The sequence below is a fragment of the Podarcis gaigeae genome, assembly GCF_964106915.1.
Source record: "Podarcis gaigeae genome assembly, chromosome: 2".
Taxonomy (NCBI): domain Eukaryota; kingdom Metazoa; phylum Chordata; class Lepidosauria; order Squamata; family Lacertidae; genus Podarcis; species Podarcis gaigeae.
This window is the reverse complement of record NC_139679.1, coordinates 51,058,251-51,083,535: the sequence shown is the minus strand read 5'-3', so window position 1 is coordinate 51,083,535 and position 25,285 is coordinate 51,058,251. Positions and strand designations below refer to the sequence as shown.

General features: G+C 41.4%; 2 protein-coding genes across 5 annotated transcripts in view; one reads left to right on the top strand and one right to left on the bottom strand.

Moving 5' to 3' along the window:
• FBXO38 (F-box protein 38) overlaps window positions 1-16,845 on the bottom strand; it is a 35,225-nt gene extending 18,380 nt beyond the window's left edge. The window contains exons 1-14 of one of the 4 annotated variants that reach the window (XM_083718814.1): window positions 16,722-16,813; window positions 15,143-15,325; window positions 13,172-13,305; window positions 12,723-12,839; window positions 10,846-11,009; window positions 9,666-9,831; window positions 9,282-9,419; window positions 8,672-8,809; window positions 7,525-7,618; window positions 6,619-6,749; window positions 5,122-5,292; window positions 3,368-3,510; window positions 1,237-1,456; window positions 213-332 (exon numbers count right to left, since the gene is read on the bottom strand). In XM_083718814.1, coding sequence (XP_083574940.1) covers window positions 213-332; window positions 1,237-1,456; window positions 3,368-3,510; window positions 5,122-5,292; window positions 6,619-6,749; window positions 7,525-7,618; window positions 8,672-8,809; window positions 9,282-9,419; window positions 9,666-9,831; window positions 10,846-11,009; window positions 12,723-12,768 — 1,531 coding nt within the window. In that variant the 5' untranslated portion in view covers window positions 12,769-12,839; window positions 13,172-13,305; window positions 15,143-15,325; window positions 16,722-16,813. Of the gene's footprint in view, window positions 1-212; window positions 333-1,236; window positions 1,457-3,367; window positions 3,511-5,121; window positions 5,293-6,618; window positions 6,750-7,524; window positions 7,619-8,671; window positions 8,810-9,281; window positions 9,420-9,665; window positions 9,832-10,845; window positions 11,010-12,722; window positions 12,840-13,171; window positions 13,306-15,142; window positions 15,326-16,331 lie in introns of all 4 variants that reach the window. The other 3 variants (XM_083718815.1, XM_083718812.1, XM_083718813.1) reach the window with 3 other exon arrangements.
• Window positions 16,846-17,352: 507 nt separating this feature from the next.
• On the top strand, window positions 17,353-18,991 carry ECHS1 (enoyl-CoA hydratase, short chain 1; the record flags this gene model as incomplete). Its single annotated transcript, XM_083719743.1, has 1 exon — window positions 17,353-18,991. One exon carries the CDS (start codon window positions 17,353-17,355, stop codon window positions 18,235-18,237), a length of 885 nt encoding a protein of 294 aa, XP_083575869.1. The 3' UTR covers window positions 18,238-18,991.
• Window positions 18,992-25,285: the final 6,294 nt, after the last annotated feature.

Below are 25,285 nucleotides of genomic sequence, written 5' to 3'. Positions count from 1 at the left end.
GCATCCGAGAAATGACTATAAATGCTAAATACTGTGGTTAATTTTAGGCTATGAATTACTCAAGTTCACTGACTTCACAGTTCTTAAATAGTCTGCATTATCAATTCTAAAATAAATGCTATTGATATCTCTAAGCAACAAACAAACAAACATTTTTTTTGTTGTAAGTCAATGAAGCCTGCAAATGGATGGGAGAGATCCTGGCAAGTTACCTGCTTGTTCTTCATCAACTTCCATGGGAAGAAGTGCCTGATTAGTTGCAGAGGCTTCACTGTGGCTCTCTGCCATAGCCACTCCATCTTCCTGTGCTACCTCCTCCATTTCATTCAGTGCTGCAAAGAGAGATAAGAATGACTGAGATAAGGAGGATGAAGACACCACTCTTTATTAAGGAGGCAGAAGCTGGTCACACATAACTGCATGACAATCTTAGAAGGCTCCAAAGCACTGCAACTATGGAGGAGCATCTGTCTTTGCCCGGGAAACTTAACAAGGCAGATCTCCACTAATCTGAAAGGCATTTAGATCCATTTCTATATTGTAGCTTTTGATGAGGATTCTGCCCTTTAATCATTCTCAGACAGAAAATGGGGGCCTTCATGCCAAAAGAAGAAAGTGAATGAAAACCGAAACTACTAATTTAACTGTATAATATTTATGGTGGTTGTTATGCCAGGAGCATTAAGTCACTTTAGAGCTGTTAAATAGGAAGAAAATACCATTAACTGGTTTTAAGTCCTCCTGCTGTGGCAACATTATATATTGATGAGAAATGAGAAAAGTGTTATTAATGCCAAATCAAAATGAGCAGCTTTATAGCATTTTATGTAAGTGTTAAGCATTGCTCAGACGCTTAGGAAATATAATTGTGGACATTAATAGCTTTAATATCAATTGGAGATTTTAATGTGTGCTTTATTGGTCAATAAGCAATAATAGTCCGCAGCGCCTGGAGACAATCAGTCAGGTCAGGTATCCACAGCAGTGACCAGAGGGGAAATGACTGCTGGGAGCAGTGCAGAAAGAAGAAACGCCATGGTACAACTGCATCAGCACAAGCAGATGCCTTCATCTGAAAGAAAACATGACTCCCATATTGGTCTCTGCAGCCACAGCAGGCGCTGTAACTCTCCAGTGGTTTGACTTCACCCCCAAAGGCGCCCTCCCAAGACAGATGGATGCCGACCAATTTACTGGTCCAGTACTAAAAACAAATAAAACTGTTTCCTGAATTACCTTCTGCTGCAATCTGCTGTTCTTCCACCTGCTCCTCCTGTCGCAGCTCGTTCTCCTCGTTCTGGTCATTTGGTTGCTGGTGGTTGTTATGGTGTATATTGGCATTATTGTTCTGGTGATTATTATTGTTGTCGTTTTCATTGTTGGAGTTCTGATTGCTGACCAAAGCAGAGGAAACACCAATCCCAGTGCCTGCACTAAGACCTACACGAGCACAACCCTGAAATGCAGTAAAAATTGTTGACAGCAACTGGCAAGAGGCTCCAAAACAAAACACAGTTTGAAATCGGCGATATCTTCCATGATACATAGACCACAGTGTACTGCTTCTTAAACAAAGAGATTTGAAGCAAGCAATTCCACATTGCCAACTGCTCTTAACCTCTGCATGGCCATTTCAAACCTCCTGCCCTGAGACAAGTGAACACTTCCCATGAGCCAAACCAATAAGGTTGTGATGTACAAGTCAATCATGATAGTGTGAGCTATACAACGCTACTTTTCTGGTTACCAGTTGGTTCAATATGAAGAGACAGAACACTACAGGTAACATTAGGAAGGTGTTGTGAGTCATCACACTATTAAGACAAGGAAGTACAACATGCTTTTGCAGAAATCTATTGTGTAAATTTATTCTATTTATGGAGGCGAATACATAATTGTGGGAAAATGTAAGAGGGGATATGAAGTTGGTTTGTAGCTAAGGATGCAACCCTACTTACTGAACACTAAACAACATTAATGTAGTGGGATTTACTTCTGAGTAAACATGCACATGACTGCACAGCAAGTGAATAAAATTTCATGATGGCTATAACTTTCCTCTGTGGTTGGCTTTGCCTTGCCTTCTGCTTCCTCTCCTTCCCTGTCCTTTGGGGACTTCATCTCTCACTCTACTTCCCCAAATCCTTTGCTGTTGCTCATTTATATTTCTTCATTTACGTTTCAAGACAAAAGCCGCACTCGTCACTGCTCACATTTATTTTATGTTTGCTTTTTTATATGTATTTTTATTAAAGATTTCTTGGTTTACAAAAGTATGTGCAATATCTCTTTTTTCAAGTTACATTTTCTATAAATCAGTTTCATTTGCTGAGACTTTAGTGTTACATTAGGAAGAAAGGGGGGAAAGAGGTAGAGGGGGAGTGGTGAGTGGGGGTGGGGGTGGGATCGGGTGGCAATGTTTCTATTTTACTTCATGTATGTGTGGGGTTTTGTGTCAGCGCCGCTTGTGCAGGTTCTCACATTTATTTTTAACCCTTGATTTCTCACCATGTCAAGCAGAGAAGTATCTGCATCTTTCCCTAGTCTGGTGCAAACTGGTTGCTAAGCAAGCAAGCCTGAGATAAGGATAGGAACTGGAATAGCAGCTTCTGATGATACAGAGGTACAGCTGTCTTTCTAAAGTAGAAGACAGCAGTGCTGTACCATATGCAGTCCCTAGGGAGGAAGGGACAGGTGTGTGTGGGGGGGGGGTGCTCTTTCCTGGGTGAGAGGCTGTAGGCTTCCCAAACATATGCTATTATTTCAGCCTGTCTCAGCTTTTACATAATCCCTCTCCATCAAGGCAGACAGATTCACAGAAGTGTGATACATTGCTACAGAATATATGTAGTGAAATATGCAAACTAGTCATGGCTCTCTGGTTTTTGATAGTCTTCCTGTATTGTTCAATCTTGGGCAAAGTAAGAGATTCCATGACATAACAAATCTAATTTTCTTAAGCATGAAATTAAACCAAATGAAAAGAAACGGGGAATGCGAAATATAAAGATCTGCAAGAATTCCAGCAAAATGAGATCATTGCAGTGATGTAGACGTAATTCAGACATTCTTGTAACAAGCTTCTTGCTTATAATTTGCAGTATTTACACTAATTACAGTGTAAATAGTAATTATAGTAGTAATTATACTACTATAATTTACAGTACTGAACTTATTTTCATTTTCATGTTACTGCTTTCCTAATATGGTCACTGAACCATGGTTTGAACATTTAAAAACAGTTACCTGAAGTACTTTTTAATTAGAAGTTTAAAAAATACATACCAAAAGTCTAGTATATTTCACATACCCTAAAGACATTTGAAGCACACAGCAAAATACACTTTAAAAAACCCAAACACCTTACCTTGGGAGGTTCCCGGAACATCTGGTCCAGAGAGATAAACTCCAGGCTTGGCAGTAACTCAATAAACTGACTAAATGAGTCTAGTTTTATTGCATGGCATCTCACCAAGGTGAGATCAAACAGCCGAGTCCATCTTGAATGATCTATTGCAGGGTGGGGAGAGTGAGCGAAATAAATGAACTTAATTAACAGATTTCTTACCTAAAATCTGCTTAACTATTCCCCACTTAAAGTTCTAAGTTTCAATTTAGAATCGTCACCATTCTAAAAAAGGTATACTTCCTGGTTATTCTGATGCATCCACTCTTAATTGAGGTCCTTTGCCTACTCAGAATGCCAAAAAACAAGTGACTAATAAAATCTAGCCTTTTGCAGTTAGTTGCTAAGACAGAACAGAAACTGTCACTATGGCCCAAAAGAATTTAGCTTCCTAATTGAAAATGTATTCTCTTAATTTTGGTATAGCTGAACTCAATTTCTTAGAGAATGGAGTTGTGTAGCACACAGTCAATTAGCTCTTACAAGGGAAATAAAATAGGGAAAGGAAATAATTTTGTTGACTGTCCAAGATTTCATTTAATCAGTAGGTTTTAATGGAAGGAATCATTCTGGTAGGAGCTTCTGTTCATGAAAGGTCCCCTTTATGAGCCCAACTTTCATTCTATGAACAAAATAAACTTTAATGGATCCCACCCATTAAAATCTGCTGGCTAAACTTGAAATTTTAGTCAATAGCAAAGTGGCATTCCCCCTTCTATTGATTACTTCTAGGGATCACAAAAGTTTCAGGCTACACAATTCCTGGTGGCTTGTAGGTGGAGTAGATGGAGAACCCCCATAGCATGTGAACGTATTAAAATACCCAGGAAGTACAGATTTCTTTATAATGGTGGCACTCTACCTTTTTACCTCAACACACCCCAATACAATTTATCAAATCATCATCATCATCAAAACAAGATCAAGACATCTAGTATGCAGCCAATTAAAAGCGGAAGAATGGGATATGTTCAAGAGATATCTACAAAAAAATAACAGTGATATACTATCTATGGCATAGTTTGAATGACCCTTGTGAATATAAAACATTGTGAAATAAGGAAAAAAGGTACAATATGTTGTAAGAAAGTATTAGAAAATATATTAAGAGTAAGGTAATAATCATAAGTACATTCACTATTATAAATGTTAATTACATCGTGAAATGATGGGAAGTTTACTTTAGTTTATTTTATGTTATTCTATGTTATTATATTCTATTTTAGTTTAGTTAGAATTTATGAGGAAAGAGAACGTTTAAGTCTAAAATAATCTTTCACATTAAATTTATTTAAGATTATTTTTCTTTCTTTGTACTTGTACGTGTGAATTTAACATTGTGTATGATATCAGGGAACTTCAATAAAGGTTTTTTTTAAAAAAAAGCGGCAGCAAATCTCTGAAAGAATATTCAAATTTGCTTACCAAAAGCTCAAAAAAAATATAAAACCACTCTGAATTTTCATCAAAAGCCAAGAGAGATGGTGTCAAACAAAACATCTCAGGAAAGGGTGTGCACAATTAGGGTAACACAGTTAAAGCCCCATCTCTGGTTGCCACCTGCTTAAACTCTGAAGTTATACTGGAACTTAAAGGTGTCTATCAGAGAAGTACAGTAATCACTAACAGTGGTCAATTTAATTAAGTAGGGGCTGCATTTCGTTTGCTAAAGTGCTTTAACCCCTTAACCAGATGTGTTCTTGTGCACATAGTACCTGTGATCCAACTGCTTGGATTGTGCAGATGAGGACAGTTGTATATAACAAGGTATTTAATGGAAGAGAACACTTCATTCACCGCTTTCATTCCAATGTCTGTGATGATGCCTGGATTTTCAACTACGTCAGCCAAGCCATATTTCACGAGGTCCGCATTAATCATTTTGCCTGGGGTCAGGGGGAAGAGAACAGAAAAAAATAGCAACTTGTTCTGTCCATAAAATTCTCTACAGTAATTTAGTCTGGGCACAGCCTACAGTTATAGTAATGAGCGCTTGAGTTTATCTGCTGGACCCAAACAATGGAAACAGTAAAGCAGGTAAAGTGAAGCCTTTAAAAATCAAAGTGCTTCAAAAGGTTGCAAATTCACCCGTCATTGGTCTATAGAAGATACAGTCTTTATATTGCCTTTCATGTGTTTTAAACTAAAAACCTTATCCATCAGAACTGCCAATGCATTCTCCCTGCCCCTTGCTTTACAAGGAATCAGCATGTCTAGTTGTGCCCCCCCCCCATAAGGGATATAATGGGTACAGATCACAGGGCTGGTATGCAAGGGAGCAGGTATGAAGTAATAATGACATTCCAACCAACCTCCCATCACATCTATCAATATAAAACATCTCCAGAGACTTAGGATATTTACATTTGCTGCTTGCCTGGAATGAATGTCAAGTGAGCAGACAAGTGGCAAATACACGTCCCTTCCTGCTTCTGAAGTCTTGCTTGTGCCAGTCCTAGACTAGCACTGGTCAAAATGTTTGTCCCTGTCTCTTGGAAAATCAGAAAGAGCAGCAGCCCTGAGGCAGGAGCCACAATCCTCCCCTGTATTTCTATGGCTGGGGAAATGCCAACACATGCTGTGATTATTTCCTCTGCACTTGCACACTTATTCACTTCTCTTCTGGGAAGAGGCACAGTTCATATGCAATAGGCAGAAAGAAAAGGAGGAAGGGATAGCAATTGCTGGCTGGAAAAAGAGCTGCCTTCCAATTTGGACTCGAAATAGTGCACGTCACTATCGTAGCGTTTTCATGCACTACTGACTCCACACCACATGGGGATTCTGAAGAATGCAGATTGTTTCCATACCACCAACAGATGACACCACAAAATCCAGTGCCCACATGTCCATATTTGCACAAGCTATTTTAGTCAAGGTTCCCTGTGTAAGACATCTGCAGGTGTCATTATGGAAAAGAATCAGCAGGGAACTAGAGGATGCTCATGCATTACACAAGGATGCATTATACAGCCGCTGGCCTTTCTAAGATTAGAAGCATATAGACCAGGGATGGGAACCTGCGGCCCTCCAGATTTATTGGCCTCCCATCTGTCCTAGTCAGCATGGCCAATAATCAGATATGATGCTGTTGGACTACAACTCACATCTGGAAGGTGAAAGGTTAGCTCATCCCCGATCTAGGCAGATAACATCCAGATCTACCCTAACATCTGATAGATAACCCAAAGGAAAATTGAAGGATTTCATACACTGCAGCAAAAACTCATCAACGTATCCAAGATGTAGTGTTTCAAATTGTGGAAACTCCAATTCTGCCATCTTTAGTGCAGAGAATACTCCATCTTTGGTTAGGGAAGGCTGGATTCGTACTTCGTGCAACCTGGAAAGAGATGAAACAAAATGAGAAAAGCGTAGACTAACAAATATTTCCTGGCACAGAATATGCACATTCACACAGGAGACAATACTTCTATTGTTTGTAACTTGCAAGAAGAATATGCCCATCACTGTGAGAGCAATCTCAGGCTGTATACCCGAAATAGGCTTAAAACCACAATTATCAATAAATTTTAAAAAACCAAGGAGCAGATAAAATAGCAGCAAAAGCAACACCAATACCACATCCCTGACAAAAATTAATATCTTAATAAAATCCTGATCAAATGAATGGGTCCATAGCTAGCACTGAAAACTCATAAGGGCCAGTTGTCAGTCACAGGTCTAAGAGGAGGGCGTTCCATACTGAAGGCATCATGGCAGAGAAGGCCCTTCCCTTGGTTGTTGCACAACAGATTTCCATTAGCTGCAGAGCAACCAAAACAGCCTCCTTAGCTGATCCAAGCACACAGGCGAGTTGATGGGGAAGGAGACACACCTTCAAATATTTAGATCCCAAATTGCTTATGGCTTTATGAGTCATTATTAGCACCTTTAATTTGGCTCATCAACAAATGGGAAGCCAGTGCAATATTGTGAGGATTTTAAAAAATACGCTATGATGAAAAATAAGGTATTGCAGAATTAAAACCAGTGCACAGAATTCACTAACAACAGTATGCAAAGGTCTATTAATATGACTTTCATGTATAAACATAATGGTGACTCACTGGCAAATAAAATTAAAATGAGAAACTCTGCTGAAATGATTCAAGTACCTTCGTGCAGCAGTTATGATGAGGTAGCCAAGGTCCACTTCCAGAGCATTCTTGCAAGCTCCCAGAACTATAGTGTGCAAATTTCTAAAGCCCCCTGTTGATAGATAAGAGGGGTTCAATATTTGAGTATCAATACTAAGCCTCCCTGGAATAATTATGTACACAAGTGTGTTGGAGAAACAAAAGCAAAACTCTACAGCAAAACTCTGTATCTCATCTCAATATAAGCTCCACCAATCCTTGTCTATAAAGGAGCCTGACTAAAGAAACAAACTTAAATTTGCTTCAGCACATTACCATTTATTGAGTATACATCAATCTCAATGCTTGTACCCAATTACAACACATTCACAATAGGCCAGCTGAAATAGCTGGACCTGAATAACTTAAATCCATTGATTTCAGTGGGGTTACACTGAGTATGACTTAGCTAGATACAAGTCAGTATCAATAAAAACCCCTGTGTGCTCTGCAATATCTGAATTGAATGAAGTGTCTCTTTTCATCATGGATGCACAGATTGGGAAGCAGCTGTTAGTATATTTATTTCTGAGCTGTATACACGGAATAAAAAAAGGACACCAATTCTCAAATGTTGGCAAGTATATTTTTTTTCTCCCAACAGCAATTAATTAAATGGCAGCAAGTGTGTTGTCTGCAACCTCCATAGGCCATTCAGTGGTGTGAAGAAAGACTTCCCCACTGCCTTTTCTAGCATGCTAAATATCTCAACAATAAAGCCCTGTTACAGTACTTTCAAACACAGCAGACATTTGACACCCACAATGCTTCTTTTCACAATGGATGGATTGCCTGAGAAGAATCTAGCTGAATATCAATGGAGGCTTTAGTTCACAGAAAATGGTGTGTTTGTGCACAAGCTAAGGCTAGCATCACCTACAGCATGGTGAATGTACATGCTGGGACCGTGAGTGAACAAGTTCTTAGTCTCCCATGTAATCTAAGGCAAAGTATCCAACGTCATGAAATCCAATTATTGGTTTAAACTTTAAAGAGAAAGATCTAAATTTACCTATTACCTTCACTTGCTTTCACACAACACCACCACAAAGTCTTAGAAAAGTAAATACTGTCAGTAGTTGGTTTCAAAGAATAAATTTTGTATTCCAAGTAAGAGACTGCATACCAGATCTCCAGCTGTCTTCTACAACATGCTGAATAAGACCCCCGAGGAAGGGAACTCGAACTAATTCTAGATGTTCCAGATTTCGGGCAGAAGCCAATCCTGTGACCAAGGGGACATACTTCAACGAGTTTGTGGGTCCTACAAAAGACAGAAATATTCCAGCAGTCAGCATTCACTGGTGAATGGCTAGGTAGACATTTTTATGTACAGCAGCAACATCATTATAATGCTCATAGATGACTTTTCAAACATTGTACTCAAGTGGGGAAATGGTTTGCTTACTAGTACTGAAAAGAGAATGCAGAAAATGCCCATATGAACAGATTTACAGAGCTATAGTTCTGTATTGCTACAGGAGTACTATAGGAAGTTCCATGTTGAAAGCAACAACACACCTGGAAAACATACTGGATAAAATTGCCAGCAAAGACGTAGTTCAATTCTCACAACGTTAAACTGACTAAATAATCATTTGGTTGTTAAGCAAGTTATTTGCTATTTCCTTATTCAAACTTACTTTGAACACAGATCCACATTCACTTTTAGTAAATGAGAAGCATACCCTCCCCTCCCAATATAAATTCGAGAAAGGGACCTTATGCTCTTTTACCTGCACAATTTCTCATGACAAAAGTGCGTAAACTGATGCAAAGGAAATCTTTAAAAGGCTGTGGTTTGGTGAGCCTCACCCACTTCAGGTACAGGTGCCTCAGCATTGGGATGCAAGGAATGTCAGGTACATTAACTCCTAAAATACAGGAAACAAAGCAGTACGTCAGGTCCAAAAAACAGACACTTCAAGGACAAACACTTAAAGGTTTAATTTTTGTAGGGGCGTGTGCAAGCAATACTTGCAGACTAGTACTTTAGTCTGCAAATGAAACAGTGTTCAAGCTGAGAATTCAGCACAATGAAGTGAAATAAGTGCGCTTTCTGATTTCACAGCTTTTCATTCATGATGTATCCACTGGAAATATTTCACTACAATGCTTACCTACTAAGTGCAAAGTCTGAATTTTAGCTCCTATTGGTATTTTTAGTTTATTTTCAGCTGGAATTGGGAAGGCACCATTGCGATTTCGAAACTTTCCAAGGATGTGAACTTGTGGCATGTATGTCCAAATGGCTTCTACCAGTTCCAAGTGGGAAGTTTCAACTCCCTAAAGCAAAAAACAAAAAACCCAGTATAGAATGATGGGAAATCTCAATCATTAGCATAAGCGCTCTCGCACACACATTCTCTCTCTCAAGAAACAATTAGTAGTAAGAATAATCTTCAACATTTGAGCTCTTTCAATTCATGTAAGCAGCAGGGGGGAAAACGAACTCAATTGACACATGCATTTCTTAGTTATGATGTTGTAATAACTCATGCCTAGCTTACACTGCAATAGATCTAAAATTCTAAAGTTTACTTTTACTTGCTAGTGATTGATACACCAACCTTTCCATAAATATTTCCATAAGTATTTTGAAACTTCACAAAAGGTTAGAAGGAATACTTCAACTTTTTTTTAAGCCTAAGTATTGAAGTTCAGATAAATCCCTCAAAGAAAAGACTTCAAAAGTTTTATATAGGTGGAATTACACAATGGAAAACAACCTTGATTTCCAATGTCAAAATCAGTAACTGCTGCAGAAGGCAAGAAAATCTGATTTTTTTTTAATGCAGTAGAATATGCATAGGTCTCATAGATGAAAGGTAAACCTTTTTAACATGACAATTCTGAAGCTACCAGTTTGCTCTGTCACCTGTAATCAGTTTTTGGACCTTCCCAGCCCACCCTTCATTCTGCATATAATCCACATATCGTGCAAACAAAAATAAGTGATTAAATGCTGTAGATTCACAGACATGTGAATAGCTATTTGTACACTATTTTCCAGTCACATAATTTCTGGCCCATCTGTTTGCAACAGTTGGATTTTAAGGAGAGAATTCAAGATTTAATTAAAAGCACAGCTGAGTAATAGCTGAATCTAAAATTCAGTTGCTCTAGCTAATAATATGATAAACAGCTATAAGTGAATGGAACTGAACAAAATCCATAAGATACAGCACCATCTGCTGTTTTGTATAACCATATCCACCCCCTCACGCCCCACAAGTATGATCAAGGATCGCAACTGCCATATGAATATGTATGTTTATATTTTGAATATACAACACCTACTAGTAGATTTGGGCAAGCTTGCAGGGCTTCTAGAACTCCTGGAATGCTGAAAGCTTCATAACCACGAACTCTGCGCCTGTCCAGGTGCCTGGGGTGAAGCCCATATAGCTGCTCAATATCTGGCATTTTCTTCAGCAATGTCAGGAAGCTGGAATCTGTGAATCCTGAGAAGATGACACATATTTTATCTCTGAGGAAGAAGAGAAGTATAGATGTGCAAGGAAGACGGATGGTGCAGTTTACAATCCACATATAATGACAGAGCAAGGATTTGTGTTGCTTTCTTTGTTTTATTTTACCCCGCAAGCATCACCACCCATGCTTTGGACAAACGCAAAAAAGAGGAACCATATACTTAATTTTGTTATTCTAGAACTCAAATTCTAGACCTCAAATGCAAGGCTAGAGAACTACAAAAGTACTCCACTGCTTAGACAACAACAAAAATTTGCGTACATACAAGAAGGGAGTATGGTTGATTAGTCAAGTTTTGACAGAAATAAGAGTACTCAAAAAGGTGGAATCTAATTTGGACATGATCGAGCTAAAGTTATGCATTTCCCCCATTGTGGATTTAAGATGAAGATGCTTAATTTGCAGAATAAGAGGGGACTAAAATGCTTTGACTAAGTTATGTCAACTTTTTTTTTTACAGTCCTTTTGGCACAAATAAATGTTGGCTTCCCCACCTCCCCATTTTGTAATTGAGCACATTATGTTACTGCTCATGTACTCATAATACACTGTTTGACTCATTTTTCTTGCTAACAAACCAAGGCCACCTGTCCCTTCATTCTTTCAGCCATTCTCATTTCCCCTTTTAAAGATGGGTACCATATTTTCTTGCTTTGGACTATTATAACTGTCCCCAACCTTCCTGGCTCAAGAGGATCTTCCTCTTGTTTCTATGTACATCTAGAAAACAGCAACTATTAGGCATTTTAATTACTGGTTGTACTTTACAATCAGTTGGGTGTAAGCTATTTCACCATCAGCAGGTTTAGAACAGGAAATGAAGGGTCTATTAATTATAGAAATCATGTAAGGAATGGCTTTTGAGAGATATCATGGCAACTACACAGTATTTTGACATGCAGAAAACATGTCTTCTTTTGTATTTTCCATTGTCTAAGTCACTGGTTTCAAATTTTCTGTTTTCAAGAAACCCTTCACTGATTTGTCCAACAGAAAGCACTGTCTTAAAGAGGGCTCAGTGCATATTTTAGGCTATACACAAAGTTCACAAGGGACATGGCTGAGCCTCCTGTGTCTCACTGTTGCCCTTCTTGAACCAAGTTCTCAACTAAAAACACACCAAAACACACAGGTACATAAGGCAGAAGATTGGTAATAATATACAAGATATTTAAGAGAAGATTATCTGCCATTACTGACCTCCTCAGTGGAGAATACAATGTGACATATATTGCTCTAAATCTACACCTCCCCCCTCCCCTTGATACTGTGTTTTTATATTTTTGGCATGTTTTATTGGTGGCTGCTATTTATTGGTGGCTGCTATTTATACTGCTATTATGATTTCCTTTAAAATGAAACCTATACAAAGGAAAGAGGAAGGCCTCCACTTTTAATCTCTCAGTTCTAGAAATCTTGGTGCACAAACATTTGAAAAAAACATTTGTTCTAGTTGTAGTCCCAAACATCTGGAGAGCCGGAGTTTGCCTATGCCTGCTCTAGATAGGCACTGAGTAATACCATGGGGCGTGGGAATAAGAACAGCCACAAAGGCAAACTTTGGTGCATGCACATGTAGGGTTTTCAGAAGTTTTTAATTCCATAACTTTATCTAACAATTTTTGGCAGAGGAATCATTCGGTCTAGCAAATTCAACGGATAGTCTTGGGCAAGTCACTCACTCTTGGCCCCAGTTCCCCAGCTGTAAAATGGGAGGTATAGCATCATCTTGCATAAGGTTGTAGTGAGAACAAGGAAGGGTCACATCTGATATTGCCATATTGTCCATCAGAGTGCACCTGCAAGTCACAAAAGGGAATGACAAAAAAAAGGCATCAGAGGGACTTCTGCCATGTCTCCTTGTGAACTGAAGATGGGTAAAAGTCCTTCTGCTGCTCCAATTCTTATCAAAGGAGTGGCTTGAGGATGCACTCCTATGAATAGAAACAGTTGCTAGCACTGGAAGGGGTCCTGAGAAAATACTCCATAAAGCCATGGTGCATGCAAAAAGTGCTACAGAAATTTAGACTCCATGAAATGCTTTTTAAAAACAATGGCTTGTAACAGCTATAATTTAAAAGCATAAGATATACTGCAGTGCATCACTACCCTGATTAAGAGCAACACTCACCAGTGGGCATATATTCCCACCAGCGGCCTGCGCAGAGATCCACAACCTTCACCACTCTCAAATATAGGGTGACTGCTTCCTTTAACTTCCGAGAGAGGCATTCCATGCACATGATATCCTGCAGCGGAAGATACCTTCAGAAGGAGAGAGGGAGAAGAAAAGATAGGATTAATTCTCTAATGGTTTGTTTCTTTTTCCCCTCCGCTGTTAAAACAAATGACAATCTGGATACTGCTATACACATCCACACACACTCATAGCACATAATAAATTCAGCAATGGATGCAAGTACTATTGTATTAAAACAGTATTAAAATTGTATCAAAACTGTACTATTGCATTAAAGCAGAAATAATGTATGGTTATCAAACAGGCAAGGCACTCAATTTAACATAGTTTGACTGGAAATAATACAACTGCGGCTAACACCATTCACTTCATCAGAAAATTAAATTGGATTATTTATTAGACTAAAAATATCTAAGTTTGTCAAAATAAATATCATAGAATTACAGAGCTGGAAAGGACATTGAAGATCACCTAGTCCAACCCCCTGCAATGCAGGAATGTGCAGCTGGTCCATACGGGGGTCGAACCTCCAACCTTAGCATTATCAGCACCACGCTCTAACCAGCTGAGCTATAAGCATTTCTCTGTGCTTACAGCAAGGCAAATAGCAAGCATCTCTCATTCACAAAACTTTCAAATCTGTGATTGCTACATCCAACTTTCATGATTTAAGGGGCTAGCTCTTTTGATTCTGAACATTAGGACTTGAAATTCCTCCTTGGTCAGTCTAACTGAGACCCACCTGACAAATTAAAAAAAAAAGTAGTACCGGCCCATCTGACTGGATTGCCCCAGGCACTCTGGGCAGTTTCCAACATATATAAAAAAAGAAAAAAAAAATTAAACATTTAAAAAAACTTCCCTATACAGGGCTGCCTTCAGATGTCTTCTAATGGTTGTATAGTTACTTATCTGCTTGATATCTGTTGGAAGGGTGTTCTACAGGGCAGGCACCACCATCAAGAAAGCCCTCCATGATGGAGGCAGCCTTCATTGTCACTAGGTAGCTCGATGATGAGCCCTCATCATCGTTCAATTGCATTTGACCAGAGTTTTCCTCCACTCACGTTCAAGCCGCCATCTCCCAGCTTGTTTGCTTGCCCTAAGCTCTGGAGTATATAAGGGAGTCAAAGAAGCTCCACAAAGCAGGAAAGGGCTCTCAGGATCAAAAATCACCAAGAGCCATCCAGAAACCCATTGGATCTATCAGTTTCTGAGAATGGACCATCCTAATAGGTTCCTCGCCACTCAAAATAGCCTCTAGGTGGAGAAAAGGTTCCCTCAATTGTCACCTAGCACCAGCCATTCCAATAGGATGCTCATTAGAAGAACTTTAATAACTAGAGGCAGAGATTGCTTTTTCCCTTCCCATGTTCATCTGAAAAGGCTCCCAGTCACTTACTGTTCCATTAAAAAATAAGACTGTCCTTGCCTTGAAGTGTAATAATCTAAAAGGCACAACACCATAGGAAAAAAGGGACAAGGAGGGAAGGGACTGTCATCTTTTTTTAATGGTGACTCTGGGAGCCCTTTCAGCTGAACAGCAGGTACAATATAAAGGCAAAGACCAATTTCATCTGGCAACAAAACATAAAGCAGCTCCTTAATGCTAAATCAATGTAAAAAGATATATGGTCTACATCAACAAATCACAGGTACATCATAACATATCTTGCAAATTATTATTTCTAATTGCTCATGAGCATAAGCATTTCCAAAAAAAATACCAGCAATAAGTCTGAAGAAACTGGTCCGCTTTATACAGGGAGAAGGTTAATCTGATAATGCTAAATTAAAGGCATATTTCACTTTCAGGATTGAACAGATAATCTGATTTTTGTTCTCAGGTACTACAGTGAATTACATGAAACATCAAAAACAGAACATTATCTTCCAACCCACCTGAAAATATGACAAAGCACTTCATGTGAAAGTTGGTTCATATAGTCCTTCAGATCAGCAGTTTTAATACATATGGGTCCTCCCCTGCTTGTGGAACATACTTTTACATTTTTCCGCCTAGGCCCCATTATGGTGATGTTTGCTGATTAAAGGGATCAGGGCTGGTAGGCAGATACAGTGAAACTGCAGGAGAAAATGGTGACACAAGAGAATATAAGTATTTAACATGCAGAAATTCAAGGCAAGACCTGTCATAAACATGAAATTTAGTAAAGAACAAAGAAAAATAAATAGTAAATATAAATTTATTTTAGGAAAATATATATATAATGATCTCTTTCATATATAAAATCTCTCAGTGAGAAATAAGGACTAAAGAAACCCCAGAGTTAGCAGAAGCCAATTAGTAAATTGAGGCTTTCTACAAACAAGCAGGGTATAACTTCCATAAAATAAATAAACAGACTTCAGCTGGGTCTTCTTATATAACCCCTCCCCCAAATAAATATTTTGCTAATTGCCATTACTTCAGCAGTCAACTTCTGAAAAACAAGTTTAAAAGAACAATATTCTGTGGTTTAATAAAACTAACATATTTATTGTGATGTACATTTCATTAAACCAGTGTTTTATATGGTTAGCCAGAAAAGCTATTGCACGGCATTAGACATCTGAAAAAGAAACCGAACACATCTTTACATAGTGGGATTCAGAGAACCTGGCTGTCAGAAATTATGTGGTTGCAGTGTCTCTCTAGCTGCAGCAAACTAGAAAAGCATAAGCACTGAAAGTCTTGAGTCAGGTTTTAAATATGAAATGTTTTACACAGGTTTTGGGGCTTTTCCATTCCCTTTTCAGTCCTGGCCCAATGAATTCACTGACTAGTTTTCACTTCTATTATTCAAAAGGAAACTGAAAATCCAGGCCACCATTCCTATTAATAGCAGAGATTCTGTGTGACAGGGATAATGAATGTGATGACTGCCTGGTGAACATAGGACTACAATTCCCCAGCAAGTCCAGCAACATCAGTCCCTGCTCCAAGAAACGTTAAAAAGGAGTGGAGCTTGGGGAGAGTCAGCGAGAGCAACGCACTAGCTCTCGCCAGGTAAGAAACGAAAGAGATGAAACAGGATCCCCTAAGAGCAAGACGGTGAAGGTTGGGGAAAGAGAGAGACAAAGCGAATACCTTCTCTTTTTTCGGCAAAAGCAGCCGATTTCTTCTCGAGTAAAAGGGCCAGCCTCCCACATAAAAACAATGGCATTTCTTCCCGAGTAAAAGGAAGCTAGAGACGGGCCGCAGAGCCGCAGGCCGAGGAGAGGAAGGCCAGCCTGGGCCGCGAATTTAAAGGTGCCCCAAACACGCGCACACTCACAGACACGCGCGCACATCCTTCCTCGGAGTCAGTTGCGAGGGGGGGGAAGGGGGTCGGGGGTCGCCGTCAGCTCCAATACAGTCCCCGCGGGACTCGGAGGCGGCTGTGTCAGCGGCAGCCGCTGCCCACCCGGCTCTCCGCGCTCCCCTCAGCGCAGGGACTTAGGGACCCGCCAGACACAACCCACCGCAGCAGCCTCTCACCTGCCCGGCCACCCCCCGTTATTGGGGTTCTGATCCGAGGTGCCGCTCCAGCTGGAGACACTTCCTCCCAGCGCTGAGCGGCGCTTCCGCTTCCTGTTCAGCCGTCGGGCATTTCCGGAGGCTCGTGCGCAAAGGGAGGTGCGCAAAGGGAGGCTCAGCAACCGTCACTCCCGGCTTCGATTAAAATGCTCCAGGGGGGCAAGCATGGGAGGAAGGAGATTCCGAATAAACATTAGGAAGAACTTTCTGGCGGTAAGACGGTGAGACCGACTGTCTCGCGAGGTGGTGGACTTCCCTTCCTTGGAGCAGAGGCTAGATGGTCATCTGTAGTGTCAAGGATACTTTAGCTGAGATTCCCGCATTGCGGGGGGGGGGGCGGTGACTAGATGACCCTGGAGGGGGTTCTAGGGACGCTTTCAAAGCCGTGCAAGGAAAGGGAGCCTCTGACCCTGCCCTCCCTCTCCCCACCTTTCTTTTTCTCTCTAAACCCTCCTCCGAAATCCATTCGCACGCGCGTTTCCACCACCCTTGCCACTCAAATGGCAGGTTTCCGCCGCGCGGGGACCGGAAATCTTTTTGAAGGAGCACATTGACTGCAGCTCCTCTTGCCCTTACCTTTTGCCCTGCCAGCATGGCCGCCGCCTGCGCCCTCCGCCGCCTGCGCCTGCCTTTCCTGCTCTCGGCAGCTGCCGCGCGGCGGCCTTCCCGTCGCTTCCTGGCGGCGGCGGCGGCGCCTCAGTTCCAGTACATCGTGGTGGAGAAGCGCGGCTCGGCGCAGAGCGTGGCGGTGATCCGCCTGAACCGCCCGCAGGCCCTGAACGCGCTGTGCGACGGGCTGATGACCGAGGTGAGCGAGGCGCTGGACGCCCTGGAGCGGGACCCTGGCGTGGGCGCCGTGGTCATCACGGGCAGCGAGAAGGCCTTCGCGGCCGGCGCGGACATCAAGGAGATGCAGGGCCGCACCTTCCAGGAGTGCTACGCGGGGAACTTCCTGGCGCACTGGAACCGGGTCTCCACGGTCAGGAAGCCCGTCATCGCCGCGGTCAACGGCTACGCGCTCGGCGGAGGCTGCGAGCTGGCCATGATGTGCGACATCATCTACGCCGGCGAGAAGGCGCAGTTCGGGCAGCCCGAGATCCTGCTGGGCACCATCCCCGGCGCCGGCGGCACGCAGAGGCTGACCCGGGCCGTGGGCAAGTCCCTGGCCATGGAGATGGTCCTCACCGGCGAGCGCATCTCGGCGCAAGAGGCCAAGGCAGCCGGCCTGGTCAGCAAGGTCTGCCCCGTGGACAAGCTGCTGGACGAAGCCATCGGCTGCGGCGAGAAGATCGCCAGGAACTCCAAGCTGGTGGCGGCCATGGCCAAGGAGGCGGTGAACGCCGCCTTCGAGATGACTCTGGCCGAGGGCAATAAAGCAGAGAAGAGGCTGTTTCACGCCACCTTCGCCACGGACGACAGGAAAGAAGGGATGAGCGCCTTCGTGGAGAAGAGGCAGGCAAACTTTAAGGACCACTGAGTCGCCCCGTAGAAGCCGCTGATGCACAGTGTGCTGGGGACTGGCCGGCTGGCTGAAGAGATCACAGCCGTGTTTATCCAGTCTGCCCAGATGGCCTCTTCCAAGTGGCACCTCTCTGTGACCTTTAATTGCACCTTTAATTGCAAATTATGTGCCTTTCACTTGCCAGGAAGATGATGTGTCAAGGGGGGGTGGTAGTTTGGGGATATGCAATTCCCGGTGATCAGTTTCTTTTGTAAGGAAATCATTATTGTCTACAGGTCTCCTTCAATCAACTGTTGGAGAATGCCCCTGTCTGAAGACACCTTGAATTACATAGTTCCCCAATTTGTTTAATCGTAGTAAATGGCCCTGAAACAGCAATGCCAGATGTAGGAGATGTTACACATGCGCATACATGCATGCACAAAACTTTAAGCTTTCTTTCCCAGCTCAGATTGTAGGTTCTACCTCCACAATGGGGTGAGTAGATGTTATCTTCATCCTGGGCTGCTGACTCCTATGTGTGCTTTGGGAAAGGTTTGCCCAGGGTAGTGGTTCTTTTGGTTTGATCTGTTCTGTTCAGAGTACTGCTCTGGTGGTGAGTCTGAGCTGTAGCTGATGGCCACTGCAACATGGTGGTGGGTAAAGGCTTAATGGTTTGCTGGGGCTGGGCTTTGCAACTCTGCATAAAGCAACAAATGGTAGTCTAGTCTGCATTAACTGAATAATTGTGACAATACATGTCTTTAATAAAATTACATCATTTCAAAAAGACTTTCTTCCTACTCTCCTTGACTGCGCAGTGATATCTACTCACGAGGTAAGCCGCATTGATTTCAATGCACCATTCTCCAAGGTAAGAATATGCATAGTATTGTAGCCGAAATCACCATTTGGTGTGTGACAGATCTCCAGTATTCATTCCGCTGTCTTTTTCATAGAGTTAGAAGAAGGTAGGAATCCTACACCATTGCAGTCCTTATTAATACTGTTGGTCTAAAAGTGAACTGTTTTTCCGACTTCTTACGCAAAGGCCGTAAGAGGTTCAAGGGGGCAGAGTGACAGCACTCTGTGTCAATAGATTATAGTGGCTAATGGTGAACTTCAGGTTTCTACAGTTATTTTGACTGGTGTCCCTTTGCCTTTTCTATTTCTATTATTGTTTGGCCTCTGCTGTGTCATGCTTGTTTGTTGAGGAACAGATGGGTCTTAGTTCAAACAGGTAGTTCAAAGCAACAGGAAAAAGATTAGCATCTCCCCCAACCCCACCCCCTTGGGGAAAGATGTACAACTAGGAAGTTTCTGGAACTAGTTTACCTTTCTATGACCTTGTCTTTATCTGTTAATTAGATCCTTCCTGGATAGTATCTCATTGCTTCAGGCAGTTACATTGGACAGTGGGTAAAAACTGTCCTCTCTTCCTTGTACTGAAAGGCTGACCCTTGCTTTGGGCCTCTGCAAACTGACAAATGATAGATAACAATCCAACTATAGCTCATTTTTGCATGGGGGGGAGGGGATTGTGTGTGCATAAGGTGATGTGTAAAAGCAATTCACATATGGAGTTGTATCTAGCTAATGTCTACTCAAGAGTAGAACATTGAAATTAAAGGGTCTCTATTACTTTCTCTGGGTCTACTCTCAGTATGGCTAGCATTGGATACAACCCATGGAATGTATCCTCTGGAAACATTGGAGAGAGCAAAGGGGGGTGTCAATCAAGCTTACATGTGTTTGGACCTATTGTGGAGCACACACATCTAAACATGCTTGCTGGGTGAAGGGTGATGCATTGCATTGGCCCATTGCACCACTGGCTACAGAAGGTATTTGGCCTGTTGAGAGTTTGAACTGGCACAGAGGTGTGTAAGTATGGATGTGCTGGTAAAAGAGGAAAGGCTTCTGCTTTTATTTTATTGTGTTTAATAAAGGTCTTTGGACAAGCGGAATTGAACCAAGTGGTATTGTAATAAAGAACTCCTTGTTTTTTGAATACTGTCCATTCTTATTAACACCTGCTCTTCTACAGCTTAACCTAGAAGAAAAGAAAATAGTAAATCAACTAGCTTTTAATTTGGATTATGGGACAGCAGAAAATGTCAAGAAGCCAAACAACTTTGCATGTTTACACTTTCAGCCATTTTTCTAACTGCATGCAAATAACGGTAGACTTAGCTGCCAAAATATGCAGTCTCATTGGACTAATTGGGACTTATTTCTGCATAAGCATGCCTAGGATTGTATTGTTCGTTATAATATAGCAAATTTTCTGACTTCCACAAATATGACTTCCCAAATCAATAATATTAACAACTTAGGAGCTCATTATGTACTAGGCATATGGTTAGGTGTGGTGCCAACGCAGGAGCTGTTGTTTTGCAGTCATAATCTTTCAGTGAGAATTTCTGCTATACTGAGTTAACTTCAGCTTAAAAATATCAACATTAAGAATTGGACATACCTTATGATCTGCATGCTCCTCTGTGACGTATGCCAATTTGAACTCCAGTTGCCCTGTAATAGCAGAGGAATGATTTATATAAATGACTACCAAAAGTCTGGGGCTCTAATATCCTGATGGGGACAATGTACTTAAGAGTTGCTGTGTATCACTAAAGTGTCATAAAGAGAGTAGTTCTTGGACAAACAAAAACACACACATATACCGTATATTTCTCCCCCAGCTTTCGATCCTATTATTTCCAAGGCATTTCACCATTTAAAATTATATTGGCGAGACCATCATCAACATAAACAATAACCCAAGGCTGAAAAAGTTCGCTGTAGAGTGAATGCATGGTATCTCATAGTTGTCTTAGAAGTAGTTTCTTACCATGTTGGACTTACCAGATTCGTAAATATACAAAAATGAACAGAGGGAGTATTAGAGGTGTAAAGAAGTTGAAGGGACTTTTTACCATATGTGGTGGGATTGTAAAAGCGTTAAAATATATTGGGAAATGATATATAATGAATTGAAAAAAATGTTCAGAATAACATTTGTTAAGCAGTCAGAAGCCTTCCTGTTGGGTATCTTAGGGCAAGATCTGCCGAAAGAGAAAATGGCATTATTTATTACGACGGCGGCGAAAATACTGATAGCACAGAATTGGAAGACCAGAGAAATTCCAACAAAAGAGTAATGGCAAGAAAAACTGATGAACTATGTGGAGTTGGCAAAGCTGACAGGCAGACTTCAGGAAAAGGACAATAGTGATTTTGAAAAAGAGTGGGAACCTTTTATATTATATTTGCAGACACAAAGAATATTGACTTGATGGCAGGATTTAAATAAACATTCACAATTTTATGCACAGGGAACAAATATTGTAACAAAAGGAAAATATGATACCTTGTAAAAAACAGCAGAGTACACTGGGGAGGATAATAAATCAGAAATAGAAGTTGAGGGAAGGCCAAAGGGAGGGATGGGATATTATGCAAATTGTATGTTATGGATATAAGTATATTTGTGATGGGGGGAGGGAAAGGGCTTACCAGATTTGTGCACACAAGTTGCATACATGGGCATAGGTCACACCATCAGTGCCACACACAGGCCTGTACTCTTGTGGGCAATCACCATGTGGTGGCTGTGGATACCTGCTGCAGTCAACCTATAAATAAACATATAATCCAGAGAGTGGAAACAAATGCAGCTTGACAATACTAACTTTCAGCAAGTTCAGCCATTGTTTGCCAGGTGAAACGAGGCGGGAGAACAGATAAGATGTCCTTGTAGAAGGAGAGAAATCATAAGCCACCTACTCAGCAGCATCATTACTAGACACTGGAGGGACCTGTCAGGAGTGAACACGGACCACTGGTATCAAGCCATATGGGAAACAGCCCTTCTAGAGAAGCTAACCAGATAATGAGAATCTCTACCCTCATTAGAAAACCCTTGGCATTTTTGGACAAATCAACCACAACAGCATGCATGGTTATCTGCACCCTGGGTGGCCAGATGACAATATAGGGTGTATAATGGGATGTCCAAAATGCTGTTTCCTTTAGAAATGCAAAAAGAATGCTGTTGTACAGCTCTTAAGCAGTATTCTGTACACAGTAAGCAGAGACCCATGTGGGCAGACCTATTGTGGGGGTAGTTTGCAGCACTGCAGTGTTCTGTCTCCTCCTGTCACTCAATCTTTGTGGGTTTGCATGAAATTAAGCCGAGGACCAGAGGTTTCCCCACCCAAAGCTACAGTCACACAAGAAAAAACTCCTTTCTCTTTCTACAAATTCTATAACTTGTGCCCCAGCTGTCTATATCAAAAAATAGTCTGGGTTCAATACACAGCGGGAAAGCATAAGGAATCATTTAAAGATGGCATTCAATTTAAAATTCCACTAAGAGAACTAAAAACAGGCCCCTAAAATTAAAAAGGCCTTGTCCCCCATACTAAACCCATTTTACATCTGCTGGGGGGGGCATTTATTATAGCTTTTATAAATAAGGAAATGTAAAAATGCATTCCCAAACAGTTTATTTCTAATGTGCAGAATGTGAACACAACTTGGTTGCTAAACAAAGACACTAAAGGCTATTTTTAAACAAAATGTGCACTGACCTTCCCTCCTGAAGCTTCAATACCTGAAAAACAAGTCAAAAAAGCATTTCAAAACACTACCAATGAGAGATCTTGGGTTGGATCCAGACTTAGCTATGCTTAGAGTAGACCCACCGAAATCTCTGGGGCAAACATTACGGATGACTAACTTAGGTGAATTCAAACCCATGCAAGCTGGTGGTTACTAGACCATAGGCTCCTCCCAACCTCCTCCCCCTTTTGATATTTCTTTTCTTATGCTTAAATCAAGATCAAGGTAGCTTACAAATGGAAATGTCAATCACAACAGGATGGAAACGAAACCTAAAAATGAAACAGCAGTAAAATGTCATTTATCCCACTACCCCTTATAAAGTGGTCATTGGTTATGGGGACTTTAACATAGGGCTACAATGTGAAGGTGTCTTACCAAAAAAGAAGCAGCAGTTTGCTAGAGAAAGTATCAGAAGAAAGGTGGTAATCTTCATGGTTAATGAAGTCTGTATTCTCTCAAGATCCCGCCACTGCTCTCTGCTTTACTTAAGAACGTACACAATCATAGACATATATACATATGCACCATATCTATAGAAGCAATCACATTCTTTATCTGGACCAGGTCATTAATTATCACAAGGCTCCATCTTCTTGTTATTTTACCTGCGGGAAACGAAAGGCAAATGGTAATGAGATATGGAGGGAAAGTTGACAAGTACATTCTTGTATGTGTATAGGAGAACAGTAGCAGAGCTTGATAGTTCATGGGATGATCTCACTCTTCGGCATCCCAAATGACCTCCAAATAACTCTTTACTTGTTGTCTAATTAATACTTTCTGTTCATTCTCCCAACCGTTCACGAAAATTTATGTTCCACTCTTCAGGTAACAAGGGTCCCAGAGAATTAAATGGGAGCAACATATCCAGAGCCCTGTTTTGTTGTAGTAAATGGCCCTGAGACAGCAATGCCAGACATACTGTAGCTCAAATTGCACCTTCTGCCTTCTCACTGGAGTGAGTAGAGAAATGTGTGTTAATCCTAGGCTGCTGGCCCTTGTATTCTTTGGCATAGATTTGTTGAGGCTGGAAGTTCTTTTGATTTGAACTGTTCTGGAATCATGTGTCTGTTGCTGCTCTGGTAGTGAGTCCAAGCTGTAGCTGTTGTGCACTGCACACAAGCAAGAGAGGCACATTTTTTAAAAAAAAGTTCTACATCTGATGCTGGAAAAAGAACAAGCGCTGAGCAAGGTGAACTTGAGGGTGTGGGGAGACAGTGGGGAGATCTCCAGACATCATCCACTTTCTGTTTGATGGCTGGACTCATAAAAGGACTTAGAGGAAGATGTTAACATGTTGAAGTACATGCAGAAGGGGGTGGTCCATTCCATACCCAGGTTTTTTGTTTTCTTAAATTCATATCCTACTTTTCTTCCTTCACAAAACCCAGGGTGGCACGCATGTGGTTTCTATGTGTTAACTCATCACGTCCAAGCATTGACCAGACCCAGCTCTATTTCACTTCAGCAACTTGGGAGCTTCCTGTGTGCCTTGAGGTTGGTTGTTGTGTGTTGATCGCCCTGAATTTGAAGGATACACACAGTCTGACTCCAGAGGCATGGTCCAAAATGCTTTCATTTATAGCTGTATGAGGAAGAAAATAACACATCACTTAAAGGTACAAGGAAGGAACTGAATTGCTTTTGAGGACTTATGCATAGCTAACGGACAAGGTTGAGAGGCGCTGCCATCCAACAGCATCTGGAGCAAACCAGGTTGAGGACAACTTCCCTTCTTATCTCTCTGTGTGGGCAGATTTCACTTGCTCTCATTGCTGCATTTTGACCCTGTGGGACTTTCCTTTTGTAAGGTCAGGATTTGCAACATTAAATGTGAGCTACAAGGAAGGGTTTCTCCCCTTCTTTCATTTAAATAGCCACACAAGGAAGCTTGCAACAGGTGGGGTCAAAATAGGTGAAATAACTGGGTAATAACTATTGGGAAGGATTGTGCAATAATAGGAGAAAGAAGCATGTGCGCTGAGAGCCCCCAGATATGTGTAGGAAAACCAAGGGTTTTTATTTGTTTTGCTTGTTGATAGATGGCCATAAGAGATTGCTACACTCAGCAGAGGAAAGTTTGGGAAGGATCCTGGGTAAGCCTTTGTCTTCCACCATTTAGCCACTCAAACCTGCTTTTCACCAGCTACTTTCCTTTCCAGAGGTTAGAAGAGATGAGGACCCAGAAGACCAAGTCTGAGTGGGAAAATAGCAGGAAGGGAATGGGGTAAGCAGCTTCTCTGCCTGCCATTCTTCTGTCCCTGATCATAGGTTCCATTTTCTTTACAACAAACAAAATAAATGGGAAGTGCACCCCCCCACCATGTGTTTCATGTGTCATCCAATTTGGTTGTGGGCAGGTTGCTCAGCTTGGAAGATGCTTACGACCTGTACTGTGAGCAGGGCCAGAACAACATATTGCACAAACCGTGGGTCAATGGATGTCACTTCCCCCTCT